The following is a 19,792-nucleotide window of genomic DNA, read 5'->3' on the forward strand; positions in this document are numbered from 1 at the left end:
ATATACACAAATATATACGATCACTTGTTATATAGAATATATATGATTATAGATTAACATGTGGATATAATAGGAACAAGCCTAGGAATCAGGAAACCTCCATTTTATTCTTTGCTCTACACACAATGTCTTTGGATGGCAACTCCTCATCAATAAAAGGTCTACTTTGAGAGGTTCCTAAGGTTCCATTCCACTCTAGGATGCCTGACTGACTCTCCTGAACTGTATGAGCAAGTGTCAGATACACAAGCTAGAACTAAGAGCTTCTGAAGCCTAATCCAGTTCTCTTTCCATAAAATCAGGTTGTTTTCTACTCTGCAGGGCCTTTTCACAACCGGCTCCCCTCAAAATACATGCATTACATTTCCAGTTAGAGAAAATTGTGGAGTAAAAAGACAAATATATTTTTAAAGAATAAAGGTAGTGAAGTAAATAGGTATAAGGCAATCCTGCCTTCTGTTTCTTCCCTACACTCCATAAAACTCTTTTACCCATTATCCCCACACAGAAAGAAGAGCAAAAATAAACTGAACAAAAGTAATAATGAAATTAACGCTAAACTTCAACTTTTAAACATTTATCAAAAACCTTAAAAATTCTCATGCCCAACTATCATTGCCCATTAAACAAATACGTATGCAAGAAAATAAAATATCCTCTCTATTCCTGTAACTTAGGCTTCCTATACCTAAACTGTATAGTATTTCTGAATGTGATTCTCTGAGCCATTAGGAACATGGTCTCATTAAAACAAATCTATCTAATCTAGATATTGGGTTAAAACATCTATTAAAAAAGCAAAAATCTTGGATTATGGGTTGATTATATAAATTATACATTTTTGCCATTCTTCAATAAAATTCATTACAAAAGTTCTGTAGTTATTACAGCCAATTAATTTCTCTATAAACAAAATGAAACTAAATTGACTATATGTTAACCTATATTATTTTCAGTATCAAAATAATTTGCATTTGAAGCTCAATAAATATTCATGGAACACCTACTATCTGCAAATATATCCAATGTCATGAATAGTAAAAACATATGAGCCTACTTATTATCTTTTAAATTGAGTCTAAAAAAGTTATTGAGTCACTAGCATGTATGTAACAAATAAGATATAGTTTCTAAAAAACCTAACATTTGTATACATATTATTGGAAAGTTAGAGTGTTCATTTCCTCAGGAACTCATTCAAAAAATTTTATTGCGGGCATAAGGGTTCAGTACCTGATCTAGACGCTGTAGGTATAGCAGTGAAGCAAAGAAAGCCAGTCTTTTAGTGAAGGTTACAATCTAAAAGAGGTGACAAATGTTAAAGACATAAATAATATGATGTTCAGATAGCAACAGTTAATGGGCTAGACACTGACCGGTAGAAAATGAGGTGAGATCGGGTATGGCTTTACTGAGGGGAATCCTAACGACAAATGGAACAGCGAGGGCAAAGGCCTGAGGAGAGAGCATCCTTGTCAGGCTGATGGATGTGGCTGAAGCAGAGTGAGTCAGGGAAGAATGTAGGTTAGGGAACAGAGATGAGCCATGGTGAGGTGATGTAGTGCCTTCCAGGTCATACCTGGACTTCAGATTTATAAGTATGATAAGAAGTCTCAGAGGCTTTTGTAAAATGGGGGGCTTATGCTTTAAAGGGAATACACTGGTTGTTCTATGGAATATAAATTGTAATGAACCCAGAATGGATACAAAAAAACGGAGTAGAAGGATACTGCTACCTTTGTTCCAGCAAGAGATGATGATGGCCTTGGCCATCCCAAGAGTGGGAAGCAGTATTTGGATACAGGATATAGTGTAAAAGTAGAGTTGACACAACTTGTAAATTGATTGAGTATAGTGTCTGAAGGGGAAAGAAAAATAAAGTAATAAAATAGGCACATGAAATGTTTGGAGAAGTAAGATGACATGATGGTTAATGTTATGTGTCAACTTGGCCAGATAATGGTGAGCAGTTGTTTAAATACTAGTCTACATGTTTCATGAGGAAAAATTTTAAGTGTGATTAAGGTTTATATCAATAGACTTTGATACAGCAGATTACTCTTCATAGTGTGGATGGACCTCATCCAATTAGTTAAAAGACCTGAAGAGCAAAGTCTGAAGTTTCCTGAAGAAGACAGGATCCTGCCTCCAAAGTGCAATGGAGACACTGCCTCAGGTTCTAGCTACAGACTTGTCTGAAACATCAACTCATACACGACTTTGAGCCCGACAGCTTGCCCTGCAGATTATGAGTTTGCCAGCCCCCACAATTGCGTGAACCAATTTTTCCAAAATCACTTTCCACAAGGTGCCTCCTGCACACTCCCCACTGGGGATGTGCCCGCAACCAAGGTACATGCCCTTGACCAGAATTGAACCTGGGACCCTTGAGTCCACAGGCCGATGCTCTATCCGAGCCCAACTGCTTAGGGCAATTAATTCCCTTTTAATTTGCAGGAATTTAGTGCACCGGGCTACTAGTATAGAATAAATAAAATAGCTAATCAAATGTACTCTGCCCTAGTCTTCAGCATACTAACTAAATGAGCCCTTAGCTGAAATGCCCTAGTCACCAAAAAGGCAGGTGTGTTCCAAAGGTAAGTGTCAAGAAGAAGAGATTTTTGTCCAGGGAAAGTACTTGGCTGCACTTTCCATGTGTCTGTTTTTATCTTTCTAGGAAGTCATTCTCTTTAGTTACTGAAACAAACAAGTCCTTGAATTAAGTCTTTGATGAAATAATTGAGACTCATACTATGTTATTCAGTATGCTAGCGTTACTCCCAATCTCTGGGGAAACCAGCAATATGATATTGCAATTTATTTAAAACAATAATAAAGCAATACACAGAAGCTGAGTCTATGAAACTAACATGTAGGGTTTTGCACAAGCCTAGTTCATTGTCAGCATCTAATTCATGTTGTTCTTTTGCATGACACAGTGCTGCCTGAATGTTGCAATCTGGATTACAATCCAGATGCCCTTCACAGTGATTCCAGATTAGGTCCACAGACAGTGCCTTCAGGATGGTTGAATGCCTGCACCAGGGGGCAACTCAAGGCTTTTCCCTGTAGCCCAGGGCTTTCTGGGCAGCTCCTCCTGCTGCCTGTTCCCTGTCCATTCTGGCCCCGCCCCCGGGGCCCAGCTTGCTGTGCAACCCTCTATGAGCTCACACCAGCAGAAAAAGTTGGGCCCAGGTGCAGAGCAGAAGCTGCCTTAGACATTACCAGTCCAAACAGCCAAGGCATCCTCTGCATCTTGCCATGGTTTATGGGAATAAATTAAATTTCTTATGGACTTTAGGTTTCTATCTGGTAGCCAGTCAAACTCCCACTGTACCTTCCATCGAAGACAAGAAGTTCATAGAGGACTGTGTCAGAGCTCACAATGAAATGCGTCGCACAGTCCAGCCCTCCGCAGCCAACATGAAATACATGGTGAGCAAAAAAATGAGCTGGGATTATACTAAGGCAGTGGTCGGCAAACTCTTTAGTCAACAGAGCCAAATATCAACAGTACTTCTTCAAAATAGACTCGCCCAGGCCGAAAACCGACTTCTGCGCATGGGCCACGAAGTTTCAATCGCACTGTACATGCGCACCCACACGTGGTATTTTGTCGAAGAGCCACACTCAAGGGGCCAAAGAGCCACATGTGGCTCGCAAGCCACAGTGTGCTGACCACTGTACTAAGGGATCTTAGCGATTCATTTTATGGACGCATTTATGTAAATTCAGTTAGGACTTTCAGCATGCAGTTTAAAATCATACCGTGGCTGAGCTGTCTCCTGCAGAGTGGTGATAGAAGGGAAAGAGAAAGGAAATCTTGATGCTATTACTTGCTAGAGTTACGTGTGTGTGTTTTTAATACACAGTTTACAGCTGTGAAGACATGAATCAGTTTATTCTTGTATTTTATCTTTTAATTATTGTATTGTTTATTGTAAACCTCCTTTTGCCCATCCCTGTATATGCGGACATTCTATATAAACTCATACTTATGCTATATTTTCTAAACGGAAGGATAAATGTAGATTAAGTTAAATTTTCATAGCTACCTGCAGAAGAGGAGGAAGAAAGGAATAAGGTAGCGGAAACATGAGCCTTCTTTGAATTTACTTTGTTTTATATATAGTTCAACTTTGTAAACATACGATCATTTTTGCTGTTTTTAACACTTTACATGAAAGATCTGGTGCTTTTCTTTTTTTCTTTTTCTTTTCTTTTTTTCAGATCAATATCCACCTTGTATCATTTTCCTTTGGCTTAAAGGATATTAATATTTGTCGTACTGTGGGTCAGTTGGTAACTAATCCTCTCAACTTAGTGTGCCTGTGAGTTTATTTCTCCTTAAGTTATGATACATACTAGTCACAGAATTCTAAGTTGCCCTGGTAACATCTATCTTCCTGCACATTGTTTGTGACTAGAAAGCTACTGGATCATTTTCTTTGTTCCCATGTATATCAGATGTATTTTTCCTCTGGCTGCTTTAAAGAAATCTCTTTATCCTTGGTTTTGAGCAATTTGGTTATAATACACCATGGTGTAGTATTGTTCTAATTTCCTGGGGTTCATTGAGCTTCTTGGACCTGCAGGTTTAAACAAATTAGAAAAATTTTAGCCACTGTATAGTCAAAAACTAAAGACTCCAATTATAAGCATATCAATTATAAAATTTGAAGTTATCTCACAGCCTACTGATGCTCTTTTCATGTAAAAGGGTTTTTTTCTGACTCTTGCTTTCTGCTAATTTTAACAGATGTGTTACTTCTGGTTTAATTTCCACTCATTGATTTTTCTCATTAATTTATTTTAACTTATTGATTTTAGAGTATGAGGCAGAGAGAGGGAAACAAAGATTTGTTGTTCCACTTATTCATACATTAATTGGCTGGTTCCCATATGTGCCCTGACCAGGGAGCCCTCAACCTTGGCTCACCTTGATGATGCTCTAACCAACTGAGCTACCCAGCCAGGGCCTTTCTCCCCATTTTTTATTGTATTACTAGGGGCCTAGTACACAAATCTGTGCACCTTGAAAGGAACTATGGGCCATGATGCCGTGGTGAGCACAGGGGTGGGTCTCAGCCCATCCTCCACACCCCCGGCCAGGGGTTGTACAGTGTTTCTGAAGAACAACTTAAAAACAAAACAAAACACTGACTAATGGTGAACATAATAAATGCAAAAGAAAAACTATATTTTATTAAAATTGAAAACTTAAAATTTTTTTGACTGTCATCATTAGAATAACTTAAATGCAAAGGAATATGCACAATGCAATTGAAATTATTTTTGTCTTTCAGACTTGGGATGAAGGTTTAGCGAAGACTGCAAAATCCTGGGCAGACAAGTGCAAATTAAAACACAACAAATGTCTAGTAAATCAGTGTCACCCAACTTTTCCATCTGTGGGAGAAAATATTTGGTTCGGTATTTTATACCAATATATACCAGCAATTGCTATTCGTTCTTGGTATAATGAAAGGCAATTTTATACTTATGGTAGTCAAGAATGTACCAAAGTTTGTGGCCATTATACGCAGGTAAATATTTGATATTTTATTCATTAGTTCTTATTTATGCCCATTTCAACCATAAGACATGTTTTTTTTTAGCATTTTTTCTTGAGTTAATCTTGGGTATCTTGAAAGCTCAATATCATTTGGCAGATAGGTTTACTGGATATAGAATTCTCTGGATCTTTTGTTTTCTGGACTTTAAAGATTACTCTACTGTCATCTCAACGCATTAATTCCAATAAGAAATCTACTGTCAACCTTTTATTTATTCCAGTGTATGTAATATGCTTTTGTTTCTCTGATAAGCTTTATAATTTTCTTTTATTTTTATAACATATTTTTTATTGTTGATAGTATTATAGTATCTTCAATTCCCTCTCTCCACCCCAATCCTCCCAGCCCCTACCCACCTCCCCCAGGTCTTCCCTACCCTATAGCCCATGTCTATGGGCTATGCATATAAATATATAAGTTCTTTGGTTTATCTCTTCTTGTCCTCCAACCCCACATTGTGGTATGCCAGTCTATTCCAGGCCTCCCTGCTTCAGATATTATTTTGTTGGTCAATTCATTTTGTTCATTAGATTCCACAAATAGGTGAGATCATGTGATACTTGTCTTTCTCAGTTGGACTGATTTCACTTACCATAATAGTTTCCAGGTCCGCCCTAACTGGTTTGGCTAGGTGGATAGAGCATTGGCCTGCGGACTGAAGGGTCCCAGGTTCGATTCTGGTCAAGGGCATGTACCTTGGTTGCGGGCACATCCCCAGTAGGGAGTGTGCAGTAGTCAGCTGATTGATGTTTCTCTCTTATCGATGTTTCCAACTCTCTATCCCTCTCCCTTCCTCTCTGTAAAAAGATCAATAAAATATATTAAAAAAAATAGTTTCCAGGTCCATTCATGCTGTCCAAAGAGTAAAAGATCCCTCTTTTTATAGCTGCATAGTCTTCCATAGTGTAAATGTCCCAGAGATTTTTTTATCCATTCGCCTACTGATGGGCAATTGGGCTGTTTCCAAATCTCAGCTATTGTAAATAATGGTGCTTTAAACATAGGAGTACATAGATTCTTCCTGATTGGTGTTTTGGGGTTTTTAGGATATATTCCCAGAATTAAGATCACTAGGTTAAACAGAATTTCCTTTTTTAATTTTTTGAGGGAAATCCATACTATTTTCCATAGTGGCTACCCCAATTTGCATTCCCACCAGCAGTGAACTGGTGTTCCCTTTTCTCTATATCCTCACCAGCACTTGCTGTTTGTTGACTTTTTTGTAATAGCTATTCTGACAGGTGTGAGGTAATATCTCACTGTTGTTGTTTTTTAATGATTAAGGTATTATAAATGTGTGGCTATCCCTCCATTGCCCCCCACCTGCCTAATCCTGCCCTCACCCTCACCCTCACCCTCTGTTGTGTGCATCCATTGGTTATGCTTACATGCATGCATACAAGTCTCTTGGTTCATCTTCCCCCTTACCCATGCTTCCCTACCTTCCCTCTGAGGTTTGAAGATCTGATCGATGTTTCTGTCTCTGGATCTGTTTTTCTTCATTGATTTATGTTATTCATTATAAACCACAAATGAGTGAGATCATGTGATATTTATCTATTTCTGACTGACTTATTTCACTTAGCATGATGTTCTCCAGTTCCATCCATGCGGTTGCAAATGGTACGAGTTCCTTCCTTTTTATAGCAGCATAGTGTTCCATTGTGTAGATTTAGAAAATATATTTAATCTACTCATCTACTGATGAGCACTTAGGCTTATTACAAATTTTAGCTATTGTAAATTGTGCTGCTATGATCTTAGGGGTGCATATATCTTTTCTGATTGGTGTTTCTAGTTTCTTGGGATATATTCCTAGAAGTGGGATCACTGGGTCAAATGGGAGTTCCATTTTTAGTTTTTTGAGGAAACTCCACACTGTTCTCCATAGTGGCTGTACCAGTTTGCATTCCCACCAGCAGTGTACAAGGGTTCTTTTTTCTCCGCATCCTTGCTAGCACTTTTCGTTTGTTGATTTGTTGAAGATAGCCTTCTGACAGGTGTGAGATCATACCACATTGTCATTTTGATTTGCATCTCTCAGATGATTAGTGACTTTGAGCATGTTTTCACGTGTCTCTTGGCCTTTCTAATGTTTTCTTTCGAAAAGTATCTATATAGGTCTGTTGCTCATTTTTTTTAAAAAATATATATATTTTATTGATTTTTTACAGAGAGGAAGAGAGAGGAATAGAGAGTTAAAAGCATCGATGAGAGAGAAACATCAATCAGCTGCCTCCTGCACATGCCCCACTGGGGATGTGCCTGCAACCAAGGTACATGCCCTTGACTGGAATCAAACCTGGGACCCTTGCATCCGCAGGCCGACGCTCTATCCACTGAGCCAAACCAGTTAGGGCTATTGCTCATTTTTTGATTGGGTTGTTTATCTTCCGTTTTTGTTAAGTTGTATGAGTTCCCTGTAAATGTTGGAGATTAAACCCTTAGGATAATAACATTGGCAAATATGTTCTCCCATGCAGTGGGCTTTCTTGTTGTTTTGTTGATTTTTTGTTTTGTTTTGTTTGTTTTGTTTGCTGTACAAAAGCTTTTTATTTTGATTTAGTCCCATTTGTTTATTTTCTCTTTAGTTTCCAATGCCCTAGGAGCTGTATCTGTGAAGAAATTGCTCAGCATATGTCTGAGATTTTGTTGCTTTGGATTCCTCTAGTATTTTTATAGTTTCCTGTCTTACATTTTAAGTCCTTTATCCATTTTGAGTTTATTATTGTGTATGGTGTAAGTTGGTGGTCTAGTTTTATTTTTTTTTACATGTTTCTGTCCAATTTTCCCAACACCATTTATTGAAGAGACTGTCTTGACTCCACTGTATGTTCTTGCCTATTTGTCAAATATTAATTGAACATAGTGCTTAGGTGGATTTCTGGGTTCTTATTCTATTCCTTTGATTGATATGTCTGTTCTTGTGCCAGTAACAGGCAGTTTTGAGAACAGTGGCTTTGTGATACAGCTTGATATCTGGTATTGAGATTGCTCCTACTTTGTTCTTCTTTCTCAGGATTGCTGCAGCTATTCGGGGTCTTAATTTATTCCAGATATATTTTTAGAGAGCTCGTTCTAGGTCGGTGTAATATGCCATTGGTATTTTATTGGGCAGTGCACTGAATCTATAAATTTCTTTGGGTAGTATGGACATTTTAATGATGCTGATTCTACCAATCCATGAACACGGTATGCACTTCCATCTATTTATGTCTTCCTCTATCTTTTTTTTCAAGGTTCTGTAGTTTTCTGAGTAGAGGTCTTTTATCTCCTTAATTAAGGTTATTCCTAGGCATCTTAATTTTTTTGTGCAATGGTAAATAGAATTGTTTTTTTTTAAATCTCTCTTTCTGTAAGTTCACTGTTGGTGTATAAAAATACCCTTAGTTTCTTGGCATTAATTTTGTCCCCTGCTACATTGCCGAATTCATTTATTAACTCTAATAATTTTTTGATGGAGTCTTTGGGTTTTCTATGTACAGAATCATGTCATCTGCGAATAATGACAATTTTACTTCTTTTCCAATTTGGATGCCTTTTTTTCTTCTTCTTGTCTGATAGCATTGGCTAGCAATTCCAGTGCTATGTTGAATAAGAGTGGTGAAAGCGGGCATCCCTGTCTTGTTCCTGTTCTTAAGGGAAATGGTTTTAGTTTTTGCCCACTGAGTATGATGTGCTGTAGGTGTGTCATATAAGGCTTTTATTATGTTGAGGTAAGATCCTTCTATTCTAACTTTGCTGAGTATTTTTATCAGAAAATAGTGTTGGACTTTGTCAAGTGCCTTTTCTGCATCAATTGATATGATTATTTGATTTTTGTCTCTCAATTTGTTTATGTGACATATCACATTTATTGATTTGCAGATATTGTACCAGCCTTGCATCCCTGGAAGAAATCCCACTTGGTCATGGTGTATGATATTTCTAATGTAATGCTGGATCTGGTTTGCTAGAATTTTGTTGAGGATTTTAGCATCTATGTTCATCAGGGATATTGGCCAGTAATTCTGTTTCTTTGTGGTGTCTTTATCTGGTTTTTGGAATAGGGTAATGCTAGCTTCATAGAAAGAGCTTGGAAGTGTGCCTTCTTCTTGAATTTTTTGGGATAGTCTGAGGAGTATTGGTTTTAGTTCTTCTTTGAATGCCTGATAAAACTCCCCTGTGAAGCCATCTGGTTCTAGGCTTTTGTTTGCTGGAAGCATTTTGATTACTGTTTAAATTTTATCAGTGGTTATCAGCCTATTTAGGTTTTTTTATTCTTCCTGATTTAGTTTTGGAAGCTTGTATTTTTCTAGGAATGTGTCCATTTCATTGAGGTTGTCCAGTTTTTTGGAGTAGAGGTGTTGATAGTATTATCTACACTGATAAAAGAGAAAAATGGTAATTGGCGTACGACGATACCCTTTTCATTGGCTAATCAGGGCTATATGCAAATTAACTGCCAACTATGATTGGCAGTTAACTGCCAACTATGATTGGCAGTTAACTGCCAACTAAGATTGGCAGTTAACTGCCAACAAGATGGCGGTTAATTTGCATATGTAGGCACAATGCAGGGAGGCGAAAGGGAAAGCAGGAAGAAGCCCCCTGCCACTGACAGTGATCAGAAACCCAGGGGGGAGCTAAGAGCTGGGGGGCAGGGCAAAGGCGGCCCTGGGGCTGCCTTTGCCCTGCCCCCCAGCCATGATCTGAGAATCAGGCACCTTTGCCGCCCTGGCCAGTGATAGCAGGAAGTAGGGGTGGAGCCAGCGATGGGAGCTGGGCACAGTCGAAGCTGGCAGTCCCAGGAGCTAGGGGTCCCTTGCCTGGGCCTAAAGCGAAGCCCACGATCGCGGGGCCGCTGCAGCTGCGGGTCCCCGCTGCCCGGGCCGGATGCCTCAGCTAGAGGCATTAGGCCTGGGCAAGGGCGGAGCCTGCAACCGCGGGGAGCTGGGGGTTCCCTGCCCAGGCCTGACACCTCTGCCAGAGGCCTCAGGCCTGGTCAAGGGGCCGATCCGGTGATTGGTGATCGGAGGGTGATGAGGGTCAACTCCTCTGGCCGAGGCATCAGGCCTGGGCGGGGGGCTGAGCCGGGGATTGGGGGGATATGATGGTCCCCTTGCCCAGGCCTGAAGCCTGGGTCAGAGGCGTCAGGCTTGGGCGGGGGGTGGAGCAAGCGATCAGAGGGAGATGGGGGTCCCCTGCCCAGGCATGATTTTTGGGCCAGAGGCCTCAGGCCTGGGCAGGGGCCAGAGCCAGTGATCGGGGTGAGATGGGAGTCCCCTGTCCAAGCCTGACACCTCTGGCGGAGGCGTCAGGCCTGGGCAAGGGGCCGATCAGGCGATCAGAGGGTGATGGGGGTCAACGCCTGAGGGCTCCCAGTATGTGAGAGGGGGCAGGCTGGGCTGAGGGACACTCCCCCCACACACACACCCAGTGCACGAATTTTGTGCACCGGGCCCCTAGTTTTTTTATAATCCTTTGTATATCAGAGGGGTCATTTGTTACTTCACCTCTTTCATTTCTGATTTTGTTTATTTGGGTCCTCTCTCTTTGCTTCTTGGTGAGCCTGGCCAGAGGATCATCAATCTTGTTTATACTTACAAAGAATCAGCTCTTGGTTTCATTGGTCTTTTGTATTGTTATTTTGATCTGTATGTCATTTATTTCTGCTCTGATCTTTAGTATTTCCTCCCTCCTAGATACTGTGGACTTTTCTTGTTGCTCTCTCTCTGATTCTTTAAGTGGCAGGGTTAGATAATTTATTACCTTTTTTTTTTGAGGTAGGTTTGTAGAACTATGAATTTCCCTCTCAGGACTGCTTTCATTGTGTCCCACAGATTTTGGATTGTTGTGTTTTCATTGTCATTTGTTTCCAGGATGCCTTTTATTTCTTCTTTGATCTCTTTGGTAACCCAATCATTGTTTAATAGCATGCTATTTAGCTTCCAAGTGTTTGATTTTTTTTTCATTGTTTTTATTATAGTTGATTTCTAGTTTTATGCCACTGTGATCTTATAAGATACTTGTTATGATTTCTGTCCTCTTGAATTTGAAGAGACTGTGACTGTTCCCTAATGTGTGGTCTATCTTTGAAAATGTCTCATATGCACTGGAGAAGAATGTATATTCTGTGGCTTTGGGGTGAAATATTCTGAAGATGTCAATTAAGTCCATCTTATCTAGTGAGTCACTTAGGATTGCTATTTCCTTGATGATTTTTTGTTTAGAGGATTTATCGAGTGGTGTCAGTGGGGTATTAAAGTCCCCTACTAAGACTGTATTGCTATCAATTTCTCCCTTGATATCTTCCAGAAGTTGTTTTATGTATTTGGGTGCTCCTGTATTGGGTGCATATATGTTTACCAGAGTTATATCTTCTTGTTGAATTTCTCCCTTTACTTTGAGATCTATTTTGTCAGATATTAGGATCACAACCCCAGATTTTTTCTCATTTCCATTTGCCTGAAAAAATTTTTTTCATCCCTTCACTATAAGTCTTTGTGAATCCTTTGTTCTGAGGTGAGTCTCCTGCAGACAGCAAATATATGGGTAATGTTTTCTTATCCATTCAACTGCCCTATGTGTTTTGATTGGGCAATTTAATCCATCCATTTACGTTTAATGTTATTATTGATTATTAATTGTTTGTCATCCTTTTTATTCTTCATATTTATGTTTCTTCTTGCTTTTCTGTTTCTTCTTTTTACAGCAGTCCATTTAGCATTTCTTGCATTGCTGGCTCGGTGGTAATAAACTCTCTTAGCCCCTTCTCACTCCACCTTCAATTTTGAATGACAGCTTTGCTGGGTATAGTATTCTGAGATTTAGTCCCTTGGTTTGCATCACTTTGTATATTTTATTCCATTCCTTTCTGGCCTGGTGTCTTTCTGTTGAGCAATCAGTCAATAATCTAATGGGAGACCCCTTGTATGTAACTTTCTGTCTCTCTCTGGCAGCTTTTAAGATTTTTACTTTGTCGTTGATGTTAGCCAGTTTAATTATGATGTGTCTTGGTGTTGGTCTTTTTGGGTTCATTGTGTTTGGTCCCTATATGCTTCTTAGACTTGCATAGTTTTTTTCTTGCCAATATCGGGGAAGTTTTCTGTCATTATTTCTTCAAACAGGTTTTCTATTCCTTACTTCTCTTCCTCTCCTTCTGGTACACCTATTATTCAGATGTTGTTTCGTTTTGTGCTGTCCCAAAGCTCCCTTAGGCTCTCCTCTTGCTTTTTAAGTCTTCTTTCTAGTTGCTGCTGTATTTGTGTGCTTTTTCCTACCTTGTCTTTTAATTCGTTAATGCGGTCCTTAGCCTCTTGTATTCTACTGTTTAAGCCTACCATTGTGTACTTTATTGCAGCTATGTTGTTCTTCATTTACTCTTGTTTCCTTTTCATGTTGGTGACATTCTCATTTAGCTCACTATAATTCTCATTGAGTTGAGTGTATTTGTTATCCAGACGTTTGAGCATCCTGAGAACCATTACTCTGAAATCTTTCTCTGAAATGTTGCTTGCCTCCATTTCATTTAATTCCCTTTCTGGCGATTTTTCCTTTTCTTTGGGGATTGCTTTTTTGTCTTACCAAGCTTTGGTCTACAGTTTTAATTGTTTCTGTGTCCTAGATCTGACTGCATTGCTACTCAGGTTCTTTTGGGGATGGTGCTACTGGTGTGATCTCTTGGGTCTCCTGGGCTTGGTAGTCTAGCAGAATCCCCTACTTGAGCTATTTGGGTATCCTGATGTAGGCCTGTGAGCTGAAAAGGTGCAACTACGGAGTCCAGATGTCAGCAGCCGGGGAGGGTGATGTCCCAATTATTGCTGCCTTGCATCCTTGATTGGAATCACGTTTGCCCAGTGGGGGCATACAGAGGTGCCCAGGAGCCATCTGTCAGGGTGGTGAGGCTCAGGAGGCCTTCACTCTGGAAAGGCGCATCTGTGGTGTCCACAGTTCTGTAGCTGTAGGGTGGGAAGAATAGTTTTTGCTGTTGCCTTCTCGCTTGGATACACATGCGCCCAGTGGCGACTCATAGAGGGTACCCACAGTGTTTGCCAGTGCTGCACACTGATGCACTCTGAAGGGCCCTGGCTGAAGCCAAGCTATGGAAGTGTCTGTGGGCAGGTATCGATGATGAGGGTATTCAGAATATCTACTGCCTGGGCAGTGGGGGTGGAAAGGGTGTACCTCAGCCTGGCCTGCACCCTCTCCAATCTGGGACCCCTTGGGGGATGTCCAACTGCTAGTTTAGGTACATCTCTCTCACAATCTGGGACCACTGTCTCCTAACCACTCACCTGCCTGCGGCCTGATGCCCCAAACTGCTTCCTTGCCTGCTTGATCGCCCCTAACTGCCTCTGCCTGCCAGCCTGATCATTCCTAAACTCTCCCCTGCCAGCCTGATCACCCCCTAACTGATTCACTGCCAGCCTGATCACCCATAACTGCTCCCCCCTCCTGGCCTCATCAACCAATACTGCTCCCCTGCAGGCCTGTTCACCCCTTAACTGCTCCCTGCTGACCAGATCACCCTTAACTTCCTTCCCCTACAGGCCTGATAGCCCCAAACTTCACTGCCCTCCATGGAATGATCACCCCTAACTGCTCTCCCCTGCCAGCTTGATTGCCCCTAACATCCTCTGCCTTGGCACCTGACACCGTAGCTTTGTCTAGAACAGTGGTTCTCAACCTTCTGGCCCTTTAAATACAGTTCCTCATGTTGTGACCCAACCATAAAATTATTTTTGTTGCTACTTCATAACGGTAATGTTGCTACTGTTATGAATCGTAATGTAAATATCTGATATGCAGGATGGTCTTAGGCAACCCCTGTGAAAGGGTCATTCGACCACCAAAGGGGTCACGACCCACAGGTTGAGAACCACTGGTCCAGAAGGACATCCTGAAGACGTCAGATCTAATTATCATGTTATGCTTTTGTTAGTATAGATAATTTTTCTAATTCTTTTGGTTGGTTGTTGAGAGAGTTTGGGTGAGAAATGGAAATCACATTTTAGGCATGACATGGAGTCCCTAGGATGGACCATTTAAGCATGAGAAGAGATCTCTTCTCTAAACTTATCTGTCTAAGTTGAATTAACATACAGTGTCTGAAAGCATGCCATTTTTTTAGGAGGTTCACTGAACACAGAAATTAGCAGCTCCTATTCCATTTAAACTTCGTCTGACAACAGGATGCTGTAAGTTTAGAAATCCCTTTCAGAATAGTTGTTTTATACAATGATTATGGTTTGGCTACTGCTAGGAAAATTGAGAGAATGGGATCAATTGTCAGGTGTCCTGATAACAAGCATAATGCAATATTCCTAATATAGCATCAAGACTGAGTCACAGCCTTTATGTAATCATTTGTCTCCTCTTTTACTGTCAGGGGAAAGGAATCTCTTTTCAAATACCCCTTGTCCCTTAGCATTATACAGCAGAAGCACGAGCTCACTCTGCATTGGATAATGTACACAGATGTGTAAAAAGCTAGGAATAGGTACTTTCTTCATATTGGCTCAACAACTGTATCTTGCTTAGTGTTCTAAAGAAAATGAGGTAAAAATGGTCTTACTGTTACCATCTGAAGACATTTGTACTGAAGTTACAAGCAATGTTCATATTAATGTTACATTTAGTTCCTTTAAGAAAGTAAACATTTTAAACCTATTCATGTTCAATATTTATCCTTACCATTCCAAAAGTCAACAAATGTCACAATTCAGATATATTAAGATAATAAAATTTCATAATGTGGTCAGTTATTAACCAAATTTTTAAACATGAATTTCTTTAAAAATATATATACATGTAGTCGTATAGTTTATTAACTTTCTAAAACATTCCAAAGGAATGGGTATTTTAAGGAACTAGCTTAATCTCATTTTACTAAGTGGTAAACTAGGTCAGAATTGATCTATCACTCTCCAAAGACACACACATGGTTAGAACCAAAAGTCATATCTTTTCTATTCACAGTGCTTTTATTGCACTTTGCTGCCTCTCAAATAAACAGCCATTAAAACATACTTCTGAAAACTGTTGATTACAGCTATACCCAAGTCATGGGAAATCGTGACTAACACATCAGTTTATAAAATGTATCAACAGATTATATTAATTGAATTGTAAAATAAATGGGTTCAGAAAATTTATTAGTGTTATCAAAATCTATATCAATTTTCCTTTGTTATTTTGTTTTCCATATGGAGTAAATTAGCATTTTCCTTTTTGTTTATTTAGGAAATGGAAGAAAATTCTACTCTATCATTGTCACAAAAGAATACTATTTTTTAAAATCTTTTTGTTTCTCCCCTCCTCCCAACCCATGGTTAGTTTTCCATAGGAATCTTCTTCTTTTGAATACTGCTATTCTTTACAATGAAACAAAAATATTCACCCTCCTTATGAAAATCATGTTTTTGTTTTTTGCAATAAACTCAATATATTCTTAGTCTCTGTATCTATCTGAGTCTAGTAATTTGACAGAGGTGAGATTATGGTTACGACCACAACTTTTAAAATGTGATCATAAACTAAGCACTAGTAGAAGGTTTTAGAGAAAAAGAAATAAAAGTCTATAACTGTTTTTATTTACACTGTGATTTTAATATTAATTGTATTATATAACCATGGAGAAAATAATTTTTTTCATAAATCATCTAGAAAAAATATTATTTTGACTACATATTATATTGTTTGACTTATGAGAATTATCAGTGAGGAAAATCTAGTTAGGTAGACTTCAAGAAAGCAGCCTTTTAAAAATTGTTTTAAACTAAATATTACAAATTAAAGTAGCCAATAAAAATTTCTGTCTACCCATTTTTATTGCATGACTAAGATTATAGCTATTCCCATAGTGCATTGTGGCATAGAGGTGTTTTGCATATTTTAATAAAGAATTCATTTCCTTATAGGTAGCTTGGGCCGATTCATACAAAGTTGGTTGTGCAATGACAGCTTGTCCTAAATTTGGGAAAGGTGACCATGTAATGTTTGTATGTAACTATGGACCTGCGTAAGTTATTTTGCTTTAAAAAAATATTTTATGTTGAAATAAATGTTATATTTATTTATATATTTAATAAATGAAGTATATTTAATAAATGAAGTCTCCCAGTATAATGATAATAAAAGAAACAAATGAAAATAGAAAGTGGTGAGAGACTATTACCTTATGTAAAGAATTATACCTACCATGAGATATTTACAGTTCAGAGTAAAAATGATGGACATTCTTTGTTAAATAGAACAACAGATAACGTAAAATGCATTGCCATGCTAAGTTCTAGAACACAAAATAGACTGGCAGATGCTTTCCTAATATAGCATAACATAACTGGAATGAGCAAGTGATTCTGAATGATAGTGAAAAGCACATTTTTTGAAAAAATTGCCTTTTTTACTATTGTGCATCTAAGTGGAAATATAACATAAGTCTAATGGGAGGCTACAAAAATAAAATTCTGGAACTCTAATCCCATTGATCTGTACAAGAAAGAAGATAAAATCCACCCACAACCCAACCATTTAACAAACAAAAATATTAAAATAAAATATACAAAAGATCAAAATCCAAGCATAGATAAATATATAGGATTCGTAAAAAGAAGCTGAGATATGTCAAAATTGCTGAGTACAGGTGTGTATATCTCCTCCTGTATTTTTTTTACCCCTCAGTTAGCAACAGAAATGAGTATGACACATGCATAACTTAAAAAAAACCAAACGACAGATGCAACAAAGAATAAATAAGAAAATGATAGCATCAATCTTAACTATGTTAATAATCACATCAAATATAAATGCTACAAACATCCAAAAGAATAGGCAGAGATTGTGAGATTAGATAAAAAATCAAGAAACAATCATATGCTTCCTACAAGAAGCATCTTATATCTGCTAATATTCAAATTGTCTCCTTGACTGGGAGTTTGAACAGAAGGCAGGGCCAACCCCACAACTGCCTGTGGTGCCTCCCTCTGGCCAGCCCCACCCTGATTGGCCCCCATACCCCAATTGGTGGCTGGACCGGCCAGAAAACCACCCGCAACCCCTCTCCGGACCTACCCCACCCCAATGGGCCCTACCACCCCAAAGGGGGGTGGGACCAGCCTGCCAATCACATGGGGCCCTTTTCCCAGGCCAGCCTGCCCCAATCAACCTGATAGGGGTGTGCCAGCTGGACCCCACCCGTGCACAAATTTGTGCACCAGGCCTCTAGCACTTTGAATATAAAAACATGAAAAGCAAAAGGATGGGAAAAGCCTTACTATACTAACATTGGGCAAAATAAAGCTGCATTGTGTATATTAATATCAGGTAATATTAATTTCAGAGCAAAAAAATGTTGCCAGGGATAAAGAAAACCATTAAAAATAATAATGGGGGTAAGTATTCAAGAGACAACTTGGATGAAGTGAACAAATTCCTCAAAAGACACAAATTATGCAGAAGAAATAAAATGAAAAGATAACTACAGAACAGTATCTCTTATGAATATAAGTAGAAAATTTTGAAACATAATTTAGCAATTGAATACAGTAATACAGTAAAATCATAATGCCTCCTGTCCAAATGGAGTTTATTCAAGGAATATAGGCCTGGTTTAACACGCTAAAGTCAATTCATGTAATCAGCCATATCAATCAACCTAAAAATAAAGATCATCTGATCATCTCACTGGATGGAGTAAAAGACAAACATTCATTCATAGTGAACTTTCTCTGCCTGCTAGAAACAGAAGGCAACATCTTAAACCCAATAAAGGGCATCTGTGAAAAACCTGCATGTAATGTTAAGGCTAACAGCGAAACATTTTTCTGTGAAGTACAGATAGCAAAAATGTTAGGTTTGCAGAACACATGCATTATGTTACATATCCATCTTTGTTTTTTTGTATTTTAATATAAAAAAATTAATTCTTAGCTATGGGCCATACTTTGCTGACTGCAGGTCTTTCGATCTATGTAGAAAATCTAATGGAGTCTATGAAAACTCTTCTAGAACTAATAAGTAAGTTTAGACATTCTTCAGGATACAATATCAAGATACAAAACTCAATTGCATACCCATATTCTGGCAATGAACAATTAGAAGCTGAAATAAAATGGCATTATCATTCATAATAGCTTAAAAATATAAATTAGTATATGAAATATATCTTTGTGAAGCAGGATGATACAAATGTGGTGCCAGTGTTCTATTTTGCATAATATATTTGTAACAGCATGAACTATTGTTCGATGATTTCAGTGGGATTTTGTCTTTAATGTTTTCTTATGTAAATTAGGGTTGAATGACGCTGATAAATGCTATGACTGTAAAAATGAGGAAAATGACTGAGTTCAGTGAATGACTTTGAACCAATCTGAATCCTCTCAAGCACAGTTTTATACTTTTTCACCTACTGAATGCTAATAATGTAATGAGTACTTAACTGTAATACACTATGGGAATGCATTCAGATGGTTATTTTTACAAATAAAGATGGTACAAATATTGCATTACATATCTGTTATCTAGGGACAATTCTGACAGAAGGTATGAAGGACCGGTACATTGAAAGTTATAAAATCTTCATGAAATAAATTAACATATAAAAATAAATAGATGTACCTTTTTAATAGGATAAATGACTAAATATTGATAAAATGTAATTTTTCACTAAATTGATATATATATTCAACACAATTATAAATATCCTGGCAGGCCTTTATTGTAAATGTTGAGAAACGTTGATCTTAAAATTGATATGGGAATGCAAAGGACTTAAACTAGCCAAAACAACTAAGAAAAAGAACAAATTTGGAGGACTGACACTATTGTTATTTTTGGTTGTTCGTTTGTTTTTAAATATATTTTATTGATTTTTTAGAGAAAGGAAGGGAGAGGATAGAGAGTTAGAAACATTGATGAGAGAGAAACATCGACCAGCTGCCTCCTGCACACTCAGTATTGTTTATGTGACCCCAACCAAGGTACATGCCCTTGACCGGAATCAAACCCGGGACCCTTCAGTCCATAGGCCGACGCTCTATCCACTGAGCAAAACCTGTTAGTGCTGACACTATTGTTTTCAAGAATTAGTATAGCTAGAATAATCACAACATTGTAATATTGACATAAAGTTAGACATATAGATCTATAGAATTGAATAAGGAGTTCAAAATTAAATCTACACATGGTTGACCACATGTGTTCAACTGATTTTTAATAGATACAAAAAGGCA

At 38.4% G+C, this 19,792-nt stretch overlaps 1 protein-coding gene across 1 annotated transcript in view; it reads left to right on the forward strand.

The window, feature by feature from the left end:
- The first annotated feature begins 3,225 nt into the window (after window positions 1-3,225).
- The window catches only part of GLIPR1L1 (GLIPR1 like 1), a 28,510-nt gene continuing 11,943 nt past the window's right edge, over window positions 3,226-19,792 (forward strand). The window contains exons 1-3 of the mRNA XM_059681028.1: window positions 3,226-3,435; window positions 5,307-5,546; window positions 16,478-16,578. Coding sequence (XP_059537011.1) covers window positions 3,262-3,435; window positions 5,307-5,546; window positions 16,478-16,578 — 515 coding nt within the window. The 5' untranslated portion in view covers window positions 3,226-3,261. The remainder of the gene's footprint in view (window positions 3,436-5,306; window positions 5,547-16,477; window positions 16,579-19,792) is intronic.

Source organism: Myotis daubentonii, chromosome 2, assembly GCF_963259705.1.
Source record: "Myotis daubentonii chromosome 2, mMyoDau2.1, whole genome shotgun sequence".
NCBI lineage: Eukaryota > Metazoa > Chordata > Mammalia > Chiroptera > Vespertilionidae > Myotis > Myotis daubentonii.